Source organism: Strix aluco, chromosome 4, assembly GCF_031877795.1.
Source record: "Strix aluco isolate bStrAlu1 chromosome 4, bStrAlu1.hap1, whole genome shotgun sequence".
Classification (NCBI taxonomy): Eukaryota; Metazoa; Chordata; class Aves; order Strigiformes; family Strigidae; genus Strix; species Strix aluco.
Window position 1 is genome coordinate 78,640,992 of NC_133934.1, and position 13,867 is coordinate 78,654,858.

At 41.2% G+C, this 13,867-nt stretch overlaps 1 protein-coding gene across 1 annotated transcript in view; it reads right to left on the minus strand.

The window, feature by feature from the left end:
- Positions 1–13,867, minus strand: part of RNF150 (ring finger protein 150) — a 125,760-nt gene that overhangs the window by 20,202 nt on the left and 91,691 nt on the right. The window contains exon 6 of the mRNA XM_074823713.1: positions 13,048–13,258. Coding sequence (XP_074679814.1) covers positions 13,048–13,258 — 211 coding nt within the window. The remainder of the gene's footprint in view (positions 1–13,047; positions 13,259–13,867) is intronic.

Genomic DNA, 13,867 nt, shown 5'->3' on the forward strand with positions numbered 1-13,867 from the left:
TTTTCTTTTGAGGCCCCTAGGATAATTTAAAAATTCTGCAAGGAAGCTTTCTCTAATATCCAGTTTCGCAGAATCTTTATATAAGGAAATTTCACCCTAATTGAAAACAGTGTACACTTCATTCCTAGTGCCCTGTATTCAGATGCACTCTTGGTAGGTACTTGTGTCTGATCCTCCCTCATACACACACAGAAAGGACAGCCCTGACCTTCACTGAGCACTGGCAAACACTTAAGACAAGTCACTACCAACTGCTGGAGCTACCATAAATGTCTCCTTTAAAATAAGTAACCTTAAATGCTTCACTGTTTTCAGATTTTTCATTCTCTGGAGTCTAAGTGATGATGTTGTTTTAAAACAATAGCAAGAAAGGGCGGATAGTGCAGAAACCACGCTTCAAAATAGCTTCAGTAGAACAATTTCTTTAATACATGGAGTATTTCTCTTTACTTAAAGAGGAAGCCTTAGGAGACTTGCACTGGAAGGGATGTCCTGGGTAGTTGAGTCTACTCTCCACTATTGTAGTGGCTGCATGATATAATCCCTTTCAGATTTGCTAGCAATTAGCATCATTCACCGTACAAGCTCCCCAGCTACTTAGTTCATCCCTTTGCCAGTGCAGAACCACAGCCGGATGTCAGTTAAAAGCTATAATACCTGGTTTTCAAAAGAACCCTTCATGCAACACCAACCCACAGAGATTCAAATTTTTTTTACATCCTATGATGACAGATGAGTTCAGCTGCTAACATTCCTTTCTCTTAAACCTCACAAGCCTATCAAACCTTGCAACATGTTTTACATTCTAGTGTAATTATGCAGTTTTTGAACAGGAATTATTCCAGCTCTGATCTTCCCTGCAGCCTACTCAATAGTTTCACTATCAGTAACATTTTCTACTTATGGTTGTGTCTGGTTCTCTGATTGAGAAGTGAATCTGACCATGGCCACAAACAGAAATCTCCCTATCAAAATGTGAACTTCTGTACGTAAGATGTCCTGAAATGAGAGCTTCCCACTGTCTGGATGGTCTGTGTACCAGGAAGGTCCTTGTGTGCCTCTCAGCAGTTGTAAGGAGAATGTGCCCTGTGCCAGGCTGCGGGTTGGCATTTCGCACAGGGTGCAAAATGACTCAAACCGCTGCTGACATTTATGGATTGGCAGGTGGGATATGACATTGTCAGCACTGGTATAATCTATGAATCTTGTATAACTGTGACTGAGTACTAGTAGGAAGAGTAAAGTAGATCTATGCAGCCAGAGACAGTCCAGTTTCCAGCAGGAACACTTCCCAGGACTTCCTGCAAACTTAAGCAAAATACCTGATTTAATCTGTCCATGCATAGTTGTTTTTACGAGAAATGTGGCTCTTTTCATTAGTTTAGAAATTGGAAAAAACCCAACAACCAAACAGAGACTGTATCAAAACCTTTTCTTTTTGGAAAAGTAAAACCTCTCCAACGTCCTTTGGATCTCCTTTAGGTTGCTTTCACAGTTAAAGAATTCAACAATATTTTTTATGTAACAAAAAGCAATCTATAGGAATAAAAATAAACACATTTAAAACTCATCACAAGCACCTGAAATGAGGACTAAAATATCACTAGGAGGTACACAGAACCACTGTCTATTTGGAACAGAAATGTCCAAAATGTTACTGTTTCTTGCAGCAGGGCTCGTGCACCAGATAAAATTATGAAAAGCTAGGCTGTGTATATTAATGCACATTCACAGAGAAACACGGTTTAGAAAAGCATTCATAAAGAAAAAGGTCAACAGTTTATCTCTTGTTATGTTCATTTAAGAAACTTTAAATCACTTGATGACAATCTCCTTTTAATTGGAACACTTCTTTGACAATGCTGCAATAGCTCAACATTTCTGGCTTTTTCCCATTAAAAAATAAACCTTTGATCTGCCAGGCCAGGCCTGCTACATTCAAATCTTGTCTGAAAATACATTTACAAAAATGTCTTATGTGAAGAAGAAAAAAACCTGAAGCCAAACTAAAAAAGCATTTTGAGTTAAAGATTTTACATTAATCTAATGTGAGTCTCCCTCTGATCCCATCTCCTTCCTTTCTGTCTCCTTTTCTGCCCAAAATTAACCTTTATGAAAAAGAACATAGCACAGTTTTACTTGACCCGACTTCTTGACCTGAGATGTGAAACCAATAGTTTTTTCTCACCAGCCTAAAGCAGGAGTGCAAGCATGCTCCCTCCTCATTTTTTGCTTTCCTTGATCGTGTTTTACACAAGTAACATCACAAAAAAGTGAGCTTCTGTTTACCTGCTTACAAAATGCTGGATGTGACAATTAAAACCCAGAGAGGGGCAACCCAGACAATAAGCAGCAAGGCTAACACTAAAGAGGGAACTCAATCTCACCTCTAAAGGCCACTAACGGTGCCTAAAGGGCACCTCAGTCCTAGTACCCAGGATAACTTCTCACTGGCCAAATGCCCTTGAAGGCCTCGGTCGGGCTGGTATGAAATCCTGCAGGAACATCAATAGAAACTGGTCTCAGGCCATAGAAATCTCGGGCCATTTAGCATTTCCTTTCAAATAAGCTTGCAGTCACAATCTAGCTCCAACTGAACAACTTCTGGCATCAGAAAAATCCCTTCCAAGCCACTGCTTTTATCAGGGACTCTTGCTGAAATGCTCACAAGAACGTCCAAGACCAGGACATCTGTTTTCAGAGTTTCTCAGACCAGTGGAGGGGAAACATCTATTTAAGTTTCAACAAATTGCAGCTGGAATTTTACTAGAAAATACATTCATTAGGTCACTTGTACACCACCACTATCATCAAGACCTCCCTAACACTCTACAATGAAACTCAAATTGAAACAGAGTAATTTTAAAACACAGTTTCTCTGCATTAAAATGTTTTGTCTCTGCTTCGATCTTTTCAGTGAATATACACTCTTGTTCCACCTTCTTTTGAGTTCTGAGCTTTCACACTCTTCAGAGAGGCAGAAGAAAGAGATATTACCCTATGCACCAATACGTACCTGGAAAACTAAAACTAACAAAAGCTCTCTGAAAATCAACCATATAACTTTAGAACCTGTAAATGCTTTTGCACTGGCTCATTATTATTTCCCTTGGGAACACTACTGTAAAGTAAAATCAAAATTTTGTGACAGAAAATTTGGTTTTAACCCCTCCTGCCTTTCATTTTCCATTCAAGTTCTTCACTTTCAACTCTTCTCATCGAAAAGTGGTAGTTTCCAGAAGGTTCCTGGGCATTTCCAGAAGAATATTTAGACCTCAGGAGTTTTGAGAAAAAATTAAAGATTAAAATATTGTTACATTATTCATCTAGTCTGGAAAGAGGGCTTTTAGAAGCTGAATATAAACTTACAGTAAATTTTTAGTTTTTACAAGGGAATTGGACTTGCATGTGTCATTCATAATCAGGCAAAACTGAAGAATTAATTTTAAAAAAAGACACAGAAGGAATGAATTACTGCAAACAAATGTAATTGTTTCCACCCTTGGAATATGCAGCCATCACAGTAGTCTAACAAGGCGCTTTTGAGGGTGAACAACTGAAAATATAATCTATCATAGCTTTTCTTCAAAACTGATTCATTTGAAGTGTATCTTCAGGCTGCAGGTTACTCAGCAGCTGGGAGCACATGTCACATCTCCCAGAGCAGCTGGCAGAGGGTCATTTTTCTAAAATCTCCTACTCTAAGACTATTTTGGTCTTACAGACTGATAGCTTTTCATGCACAGAAAGACAATTTTCTGGTGCCATTACCTTTTCAAAAAGCAATTATAAAGAAATAATAAAGTTTAGCAACACCTCAGTTGAATTCAATATCCCGTGGACATGGAGGCAAAATCTGAAGCATGGTATGTCATACGTACCTGACATATCACATTTGGTGGCTGTCTCCTAAAGTGCTAGCAGCTGAAAACACTGCATTATTTAACTACCTGCATAGGGAACTGGGAGATTTTAAACATCCTTTATGTGATTTTTTTTTTTCCCCCCACTGAGATGCTGTGACTTAATAAAGCTATTTTAGCTAAGTGCTTTTCATATCCTGACTTCACCAGTGGTATCTTTGTTCTATACATTTTCTATGCATTTTTATTGTAGGAGTACAGTTTTTCATTGTTTTACAACACTATGCTACCTAGACAGTGGCAAATAGAGCAGGAGTTCACCACAGAGATCTCCAGGTAAGTTGTTTTTCATAACAATATGTGTATTAACACAGGGTTTAATTATTGCCACAACAGAGCAGATGTTCTTGCCTACCGAGTGCCTCAGATAAGTTAACATGAGTTAAAATGAAAAGAACAATCAAAGGTATTGGCACTTGCAAAAGACAGTCACAACAAAAGGCCAAGTTGGGTGGATATTCCATCTCCTGAGTGCTCTGAAACCCCAGATATTCATTAATGCAGTTCCGATGCTACTGTGCACTGTGCTGCGTACAGCCTGAGCACATTCGTCGGGATATCAGCCTTGTCACTGGAGTGGCAAAGATGGCATCTAGCTGGACTAAATATAACCATGTGGGTCCTATTTTCAGCATCCCTAAATGTGAGGGCTTACCCACCTCTCCTGTCCCCCACAGACTCTGAGGCAGGAGAAAATCCTCTCCTAACACTCATGTCAGTAGTTGGATATTTTGTCTTGGATGTCGGGCTTGACCTGTTACCTACTTTTCTTCTTACCATTCATGTTTTCCATAAATACTCATAAGCCAGTTTCTCCATCTGGCCTATCAGTTTCAGGCATTATCTTTGCTTAAAATTGCCCACATCCAGAACAATAAAGATATAAGTCCAATTACTAAAGATTTAGTGAGAACTCTCTCTTCTAGCTCAAGTGACCTGGTTACTGTGGTAACCCAAAAGGATCCCTGAAGCACCCTGATTTCTGCTGGAGTTAGAGGTAAGTAACAAAAGAAAGAGCTGTTTCAAAAAAACAGTAGGACTTGACTGGTATTTTATGAGCAAATACCAAGTTTTTTTTCTGTCCAGGCTGCACGTGGAAATCTGAGCTGTTGTCCCTACAAGAATGTGGAGAAAACTTAAGCAGAGCGGTTTTGGATGCTTCTTGCAGGCCAAACATCTCCTGCAAGACTATTTTATCTATCATACAAAAAACATCACCCAGGTACATGCACACACACCTCTTCCCCTTAATCTGCTTCTAAATGCTCTATATGTTCTAAATGTTCTAAAACTCTCATGCTTTTTCAGAAATCAAAACTGCTGGTTACAACACACGAAGTACAGGTGTAAGCACACACATAATCCTTCAAGTGCGTGTGAGAAACCAGATGGCTTCACGTGCGAATGATTCTCTTGCATGTTCACAGACTCAAAGCCTAGATGAATAAGGAGAAGGTGGTATATACTAATGACTGGAAACAGCACATCAGTAGAGCTTTTGCCTGGCTTACTTCTTTCATTTGAGTTACCTTCAAAGTGCTCACGACACTGTGGGAGTGCTCAGGCATTATGAAGCACTGCGGCCAGAACAAAATACACGCAAGCAGAAATGACACTATTCTGCATGAATGCTTCCTGTATCTCAGCCTCATGTTTTTACTCTTCCATAGGCACAGCTGCCTTTTCACTCTCTTTCTTTTCCCACTAAATATATTAGATTTGTTTGCTTGCTATAATCTGCACTTACCTGTGTATTTTTCAGAAGTGGGTCCATCTGTTACTATCTGTGTATATAATGACTGGTACAGCAGAGCCTGACCCTGGTAGGGGTCTCTGGGGTCTGACAAGCATTACTTTTGCATCGCTTATCTGTCTGAAATAATGGCAGCAACCAGCAGCACTGACCCTGGAATCCTGCCTTTCCTCTGCCTGCCTGGCTAGAGAGCTGTTGCTTAGTCTCACTACTTAATTCTTACTTTCAAGTGCTGATCCAAGCTGGATCCTTGTGTCTCCCATTCGTCTTTGTTCCCAAATTGGTCAGAAAAAGATTCAGAATCACAGTAGCACACTGTATCTTCAGCAGCACTTCCTGGCGATTTCAGTGGAGGCTTTTGTGTAAAAACTGATGAGAATAAAAACTCCACAGACATTAGAGATGTGAGAATGAGTCCTAAATAATCAAGCAGATTGTATGCAAGATGATGAATATCTCTTGCAAGGCAAGGCTTTCATTCTCAAGTATAAATCAAAGAGATCAGCTAGTATTAAGTCACCTGGTCTCTCTGCAGTTCAGATTTGTATTTTACTCTACATTATTTGTCCATTTTGCTTTAAATCTTGTTCAACATTTTATCTAGCTGTCTGCTTAAGACAGTGAAGTATAAAGAAAGATATAAGCTACTGATTCCAAGCCCTCAGATCCCCTCTTACCCTGCACACATGCAGTGCATGTTCAGAGCAATTGGGAATGAGACATCTAAGGACATGCTTGTGTGCCATCACGGTTTTTACAGTGGCACTTTTCCTGGGTTTCGTCGTCATAGATAATAAATCCCTTATGTCTCTCATATTCACTAACCATTAATAAAATGCCTGTTTACTCAGATATGAGCATTCAAATGAGATCTGAAACTTCATGCTTACTTTGCCTATTTGTTTATCCTGATTTCTGGGCAAAACAGACAGCTGTGTAGGGTCTAGTTGTGCTTGAGATAGTGTGCTTGCTTTTGGCAATAGTGTTGTGAAAGCTGGCTTATATGTCCCTCTCTTCTCTTGTGCTCCACATTTCTTTCCTCCTGTTGTACTGGCACAACTAATTCTGGATCAGGGAACTGATCCAAATGAGAAAAAAACAACAGAGAGAAATTGGTTAGCTTCTGGATTGGGCTCACAAGGTAGCTGCACAAGAGCAGGGCAACACGGAGGCAGGAACAAGTAATCTGGGACAGAGAGAGGCAAGCTGGTAACCACCACCACATTTACATGTAGAGACAGACTTATAAATGGAGCTTCCACTACTGAAGGAGAACATTTTCTTCTAAATGTCTCCCTAGAGTCAATTATTAAGCAAGTTTCTTAAGCTCTGCAGTCATTCTGGCACCCTAGGTTAGGCCAGACTACTGTGTGTACCTACCATGCCCCCCCCTCTGGGCCCTATAGAGGCAGCTCAGGGTATCTGCAGGGAAGAAGGGAGATTTGGGAACTGATGGTTTCATCCTTGCTCTGTACACAATGTCAATGTACACAGCAGACGTGAAACAGAAAACAACAACAAAAAAATTAGACTTGAAATTTGCTCCCTGTTTCACAGCATTTTTGTACATCCCTTTTTGCAATCTGTTGTACAGAAACACTTCGTCTGTACTTCACATCTTAACATATGGAAAGGAAGAGGAGTTTTATAATGGGAAAACTTGACTGTCTGTTCACAGAGCCCGGGTAGGTGCATGTAATAACCCAGAGCACATTTTTAGCGCCAGTTAGGTTTCACTTGGTGACTCTCAAACCACTGTTGGCCTCTCAAACCACCAATGCTATGTTGGCACTGGTGTGAGTCTCAAAATGAATCCAGGACCTCAGCTCACTGGAATTTTCAGTCCATGATAACTATTTAGTGCAACATCCGCACAGGGTTTTAATAGAGCCACCAGGACTTATGTCATACTTCAGGCACATGGGACCCAATCTGCTCCATCTTTAACTAGGTCCCATTAGTATTCTGTCTCCAGGACAGTGTTAGGTGCTAATGCAAGTGTTAATAACTTTCTGTATTAACTACCGTCTAGGGAGCTTTTCCACCTTTTCCTCCCCCTTCACATTCTGCCTAAAAAAAACCCCTTATTAATAACAAGGAGAAACAGTCAAGTGGTTGCAAGACAACGGTGGATCAGATTCTTATCATGCACTTTTATCCACTTCCAAAGGCTGATTATTCTTCACAAAGACATTTCAGACATACACAGATCAAAATAATTACTTGAGAAGTAATATTAACAGCGTTAATGAAGAGCTATCAAAGAGACTTGAAAGTGTCCTAAGAGTCATCATGAGCTATACGTTAGGAGGGTTTTATGGAAAGAACAAAATGAGAGAAAGAAAAGGAACTGCTGGTATTCTCTAGACTGCCCACACTGCTGTACAGCCCACCAAACTCAGTGGACTTTGCAGGTGATATGACACCTTGGGGGAGAGTTTGTGGTCTTTTATACTAAAACTCCTGCCCATGTTTGCGGTAGAATAATTTATGGATCTTCCTCCAACTACAGAGACAGTGCTGGTGGGATTTCTGAGCCCTTATGCAGTGTGACGAGATATCCCGCTGAAAAGAATATAAAAGCTTGTCTAAATTGAAAACCTAGAGGTATTTACCAACAGAGAGCAAAGACTCAGGCAGTGCACATTATCTACTGCAGAAATTAGCAAGTGCCACATGAGTTGAGGAAGATGAATGACCATGAATGCTATAAAGATGAAATAAATTAATAACTACTTTTTCCCTTGCAAGTGTCACCATGCAACCTTTAAAATATCTAAATGCTACTTTCCCAGCGAGCTACCTTTTTTAACCATATCATTCAATCCCATCTGAGCCTGACCCAAAGAATATTGCAGTGTCTTCTTCAAATCCCAAATCCACCTTCTACTCCTCCAAAGCTGGTATAGCTCAGAGCTTCTTCAAGTTCAGATCGTAGCCAAGTCCAGCTCACACTCACATCCCCTGCAGAGCAGGAAATTCCACCTGCACCGAAATTTCCAAAGATGTTAGCATTTTGCATAACTCACTACTAAAAATCAGGCAACACAGATTGCTATGATGTATTATCATGGAAAAAGATCCTTATCTTCTTTCATATCCTCTGGAGAGCTGAAAAGTAATAGGGCGAAAGCAGGAAACTCAGCTGAGCTGAACTTTTATGTATTTCACACAATTTTTTCACCCTCCCCCCCCCTTTTTTTTTTCCCCAAACTCCAGTTTTTCAATTTTTCCATCCATCCATTTTCAGAAACTGGTTACAGAAATATCACATTAGAAGATACTCTCCCAGGATCCTGCACATAATCCCACCACAGAGAGCAGTCAGTCACTAAGACTAAATACTAAATACTGAACAGACTTTGGGCTGTAGACATGCCCAAGGGACTCGGTGAAGGCTTGGATCTTGGTAGAAGCCAGCTGAGAGAAACTGCTGGTCCATTTTTAAGTGCTCAGTGCTACTACACAGGAGATGCTTGATTTAGCAAGGAACCCTAGGGAGAGGCCCCCAAATGAAGTCCCATCCAGATGTTCATAGTACACTACGTCGCCCAGGGTCCCATGGAGGACATTATCTATTCAGGAGCATGGGGAGAAAAAGGGAGGGAGAGAAGAGGAAATGTCTGCTGAGCACACACAGAGAAATAAAAAGAAAAGCACTGGCTGAGTTCCAGAAATTAAAATCTGGCCCCACTGAAGTAGGTGGGAGCTTTGCCACCAGATTTCAATGGAGACAGAATTTCACCCAATGTGAACAGTACTCTGGAAATATCCTCCCTCCAGACACACTGTGGGAGCTCTTCTGGCTCTGCATACTCACTGGAAAAACAGAAAGGGAAATTAAACCCCAAACAAGACAACAATACCAGAATGATTAATCTACAAACAAAAAGAATGCAACAACAATTAAGCAAAAGGTATTGCAGAAGTGGGTGGAAAGAAGGCGGCAAATCCTTCACCTCCTGGACCACTGAACTTTGCCAGGAATAGGCAGGGATACAAGGACTCGTGGTGCTGGGTTGAGGGTGCCACGTCAAGACTGTACTGGAGGCAGTCTGCACAGATTCAGTAACAAGAGAAAGAAAAACTTCTAGCACAGATTCAGCTTTGGAGTATGCTCCCGTCACTAATGCTATATAAAGAGGCCAGAACCTAGCAACTTCAGCAAAGATTCCCTAGGAGCAATCAGCGTCATCACTTACAAATTCCCAGGCAGGCTAGTTCACAGAAAGGGCGCGCTCAGCAAGCTCTGCAGTTGTGTAACTATGAGGATTCTGGAAATGAGAAACACAATGCCTCAATACAATAAACAGACACAATGCCTATAAAGCTCCATCTATATGACAGCTATGACCCAGTTATTTAGCCTATAGTTGCCCTCTGATTTAGTTAACATTTGGTTTCATACCACAACTATACAGTGGTTCCGGATGTTCCCCTTTCACTGGCTTAAGAGTTCAGGCTGCCTAAGATGCTAAGTTCTATCTTTCAGAGTGCCTGAACACCCCAAATCCACATGAGACAGTTGAAGGGACAAATTCCCATCACTGCTGGAACTCAGCCTCTAATTCCCAACCAAAGACCTCTTCTTTGCTGCAACTCTGCTGCAAAAACGGGCCAAACAGCTTGGTTTCTGGGAACTACTGCAAATTGCATCACTTCAGATGTGGTGATGACAGCATGTAAACTTGTACACCTACCACTGACTAATACTCAATTATTGCATTTGACTTTGAGATGAAAAATCCAGATGAAGATTCACGTCTACATATCAATGATGGTGAGTGTCAACAGGTAACCAAGCATTAAACCAGAGTTCCCTGAGTGACTGTGTGTGACAGGCACAGAGTAGGCAGCCACGCACCAGGGTTTGGAAACTCCCAAAGTCCTTTCAGCTTCTCTCAGGACTCATCTTTCCTCCCCAAACAACTGAAAAGCTCTGTTTTTAGCAGTGGGTCCCTGGCCAATTCTGTGATGGTATGAGGCTCACAACCTTCACAGAGCTCACACCATCTGCCGGTTTCTCCTCCTTGCTCTCTTCTCCCTCTCTCTCTCTCAAATAAGGAGGGAGAAACCCTTTCTACAGTCCTTCCCCAGACCACATGGTCAGTCTCTTCAGGTGATGGAGATCTCCTGAAGCTCCATGGTTTGCTGCCTCGTGACCTGTGTGCCTGGACAGACTACTGGTGAGAGGTCTTTGTCCATGGGCTCTGCGGTCAGCCCTCAGGATTGCCCACTGCTCGTTGCATATGCCCAATGTTATTCAAGGTAAGGGGAAAAACAGAGGGCACCAAGGCAAAATAAAGAATCTCTGCAGACCCTGCAGTACTCTGCTGGCTCAGAGCAAGTTTTCCACCCAGTTACTTAGCTGGCAACTTGGAAAATGAAGAACAAATGTGCTTGGACTGACACCGAACCTTCTGCAGAGTCTGGAAACAAAACTGGAGGGGAAGAGAGTGGCTGGAGAGTTTCAGAGCTCTTGTGCTTCCTGGCTGCCTGAACACCATTGTTACCCCTGATGACAAACCACAAGAACTGTTTCTCAGCATGCCAAGATCCTGGGATGAAAAGCATGGACTACCCCTAGTGCTGGGCTCTGTACCAGGCTGACGGCTCTTCTCACCATGTGCCATGCAGCTGTGGGTGTAAAAGGCACACCACGGCCCTCCTTCCCAACTTCAACAGCAGACCTTGTAAAGAATGGTGGGACAAGGATAATTATCTGCCAGAGGAGCCACTTGCTTCAGAAGTGTTCAGAGGGTACAGCCGAGACCAGCGTTGAGCCCAGTCTTTAGTTACATTGTGGTACCATGAAGTAAAATCTTTCCTTTGTGGTTTAAATCAGCCTCGAATGCATTTGAAAACAATTACTGGAAGGAACAAAATAACATCTTGTTCTGAACAGCTCTCACCAGCACTCAAGGAGGCTTGAGAAAGTTGTATGCCACCAGCAGACAGGCTGGCCACAGATGACAGCTGGGCCTATAACCTTGCTGCTCACATCCCTTGCTGGATCCAGGGCTTAGACCGTAAAAGGACCAAACCTGAAACCAGTACCTAATTCACAAAGGGAGAACTTAAAAATCCACTTCTGGGTCACTTGTGGTTAAGGTTGCAAGTTCAGAGTTTGCAGAAGTTACTTTCACTGCCATGACACTGGCTGCAATATGAAGGAAAAAGTGATTATCAAGTCTCTCTACAGAGTAAGAAGACTAATGTAAAACCATTTCAGCCTAGTCCCCTCATCTCTCCCCTACCTTTTACACATCATATTATTACTTGCCTTCTTTTTCATGCCCAGACCCATAGTAGTACCTAGAAATGGTTGAAAATGTAAAATGTTTTCCAGGACCTACACTGAGTCCATACACAAACCTGTATTTTATCACATTCTTCTACCTCACTTCAAGTATAACTGATAATTTTCTACAATAGTCTTGTCAATACTAATACACCAACTGGTATCAAACACATAGGTATTTTCTACTTATCTGCTATTTACCTAAAAACGAGAATTTTAGACTAGTACAATCCTCACTCAAAACAGCTGACAACATTCTTTTTAAACTGTCAGAAGTTTATTTTCAACAAAGAACATCATTTTAGGAACAAAGAGACATGCAGACATTTTGAGAGTTACTGGTTCAAATGGTGCCCCTTAAGTGAAAACTAAACACATTGAAAACATCCAAAATTCTCCTTTTTTGTACAAATTGGCAGCATTATTTCATTACGCTCAGGTTTTCAAGTACAGCAACTCTGACCATCAGCCCTTCTGAAATGAGGAGTTCAAGTATGAATACATAACCAGACAAGCTTCAGCTGATGTAAGAAGATAAAGGAAAGGCAAAACTAGAATTCAACATTCTTTTTTTCTTCACTGAAGGCAGTGAAAGTGACTGCTGTGTTCACTATTTATTTTAAGATATGCAGGTAAGAATAACTTCCACACAGCAACATGTAGCCCAGCAAGGAAAGACAGGCCAAAGGACATGCACCAACCTGCTTCACAAAGAAGCTCAGTGATACAGAGCAGGTTATCATGGATCGCTTACTGTAAACAACATCTGAAGATGACCATAAGTTTGTATTGTTTTGTGTTGACTGAAATAGCTTGTTTTGTCCATGCAGGGGACTCCAATTAGAGTTTGCTATTCAACACACCGATTTGCACACAGGCTGGAAGTGTTTGCAGTACAGCAGGATGACATGGTATTTAAATTTACTTACCCTGTAGATTTTTGTTGAGCTTAAAGTAAGGTCATTGCTCCAGTGAAAAAGCCCTCAAAGGCCATTTCTCCCGCACTGGTTTGTGATTCAGGTTTCTAAACATTTATTTCAGTGCAAAATCTGCCAGAAAGAGGAACTTACTGCTTGTTGTGAAGTTACCTTCCCCAACCTGGGGAAAGGAGTCTACATCTTGGATGACTTGTAGTACCCCCACAGTCCGCACCGGGGGATCCAGGGCTACGGAGCTCTCGTTCACTGTTATATCGCTGGCTCCCGTTATCTGGTTGGTTGGTGGTCCTCCTATGGATGCTTCCAAGTCCGGAGGTATATCATCCATGCAATCTGCATTTGGCTACAGGGAAGAAAAAGAGGAAAACTCAGCATTTACCTGATAAAAAGATTTAATTTACCTGTTCCCACTTCCTTAGGTTTTTTCACTTTCTTTCAGTACTGAAAATGGCAACACAGGTAAACACACACTGTTTGCTTTCATGTACTTAAAACTTCTTAATACAATCTGTTGCAAGAGAGACCCAAAGTATGCATTGGAAATATTCAATATTAAACTATGTCACCTACAATTTCTAAATATTCTTATTTATACTTTCTAAAGAGTTTGGGAGAGTGCACATTAAAGAAGTAACTGACTTATTGATACGATCTGTTCAACATAGGCAGTTTGCTGAGTCAGATTATAAATGTAAACAGAGACAGTAGCCAAAGGGGAATGATTATCTTTTCCCTAAATATACATTTTATAGAGCCGATATCAGAGCTTTCAGGAATAGGAATTCAAGGGAACTGCCTGTGGGCGCATCTATGTGTGGGGTGCAAAAATAGAAGCTAAAGCTGTTTATAAGACAGCTTTTTAACATCAAAAGATCTTTTCCTTAGCCAAGGCTATATACAAAATAAAATTATGAGAAAAGAAACAAGCAATAATGGGTATTTGAAGAGTATT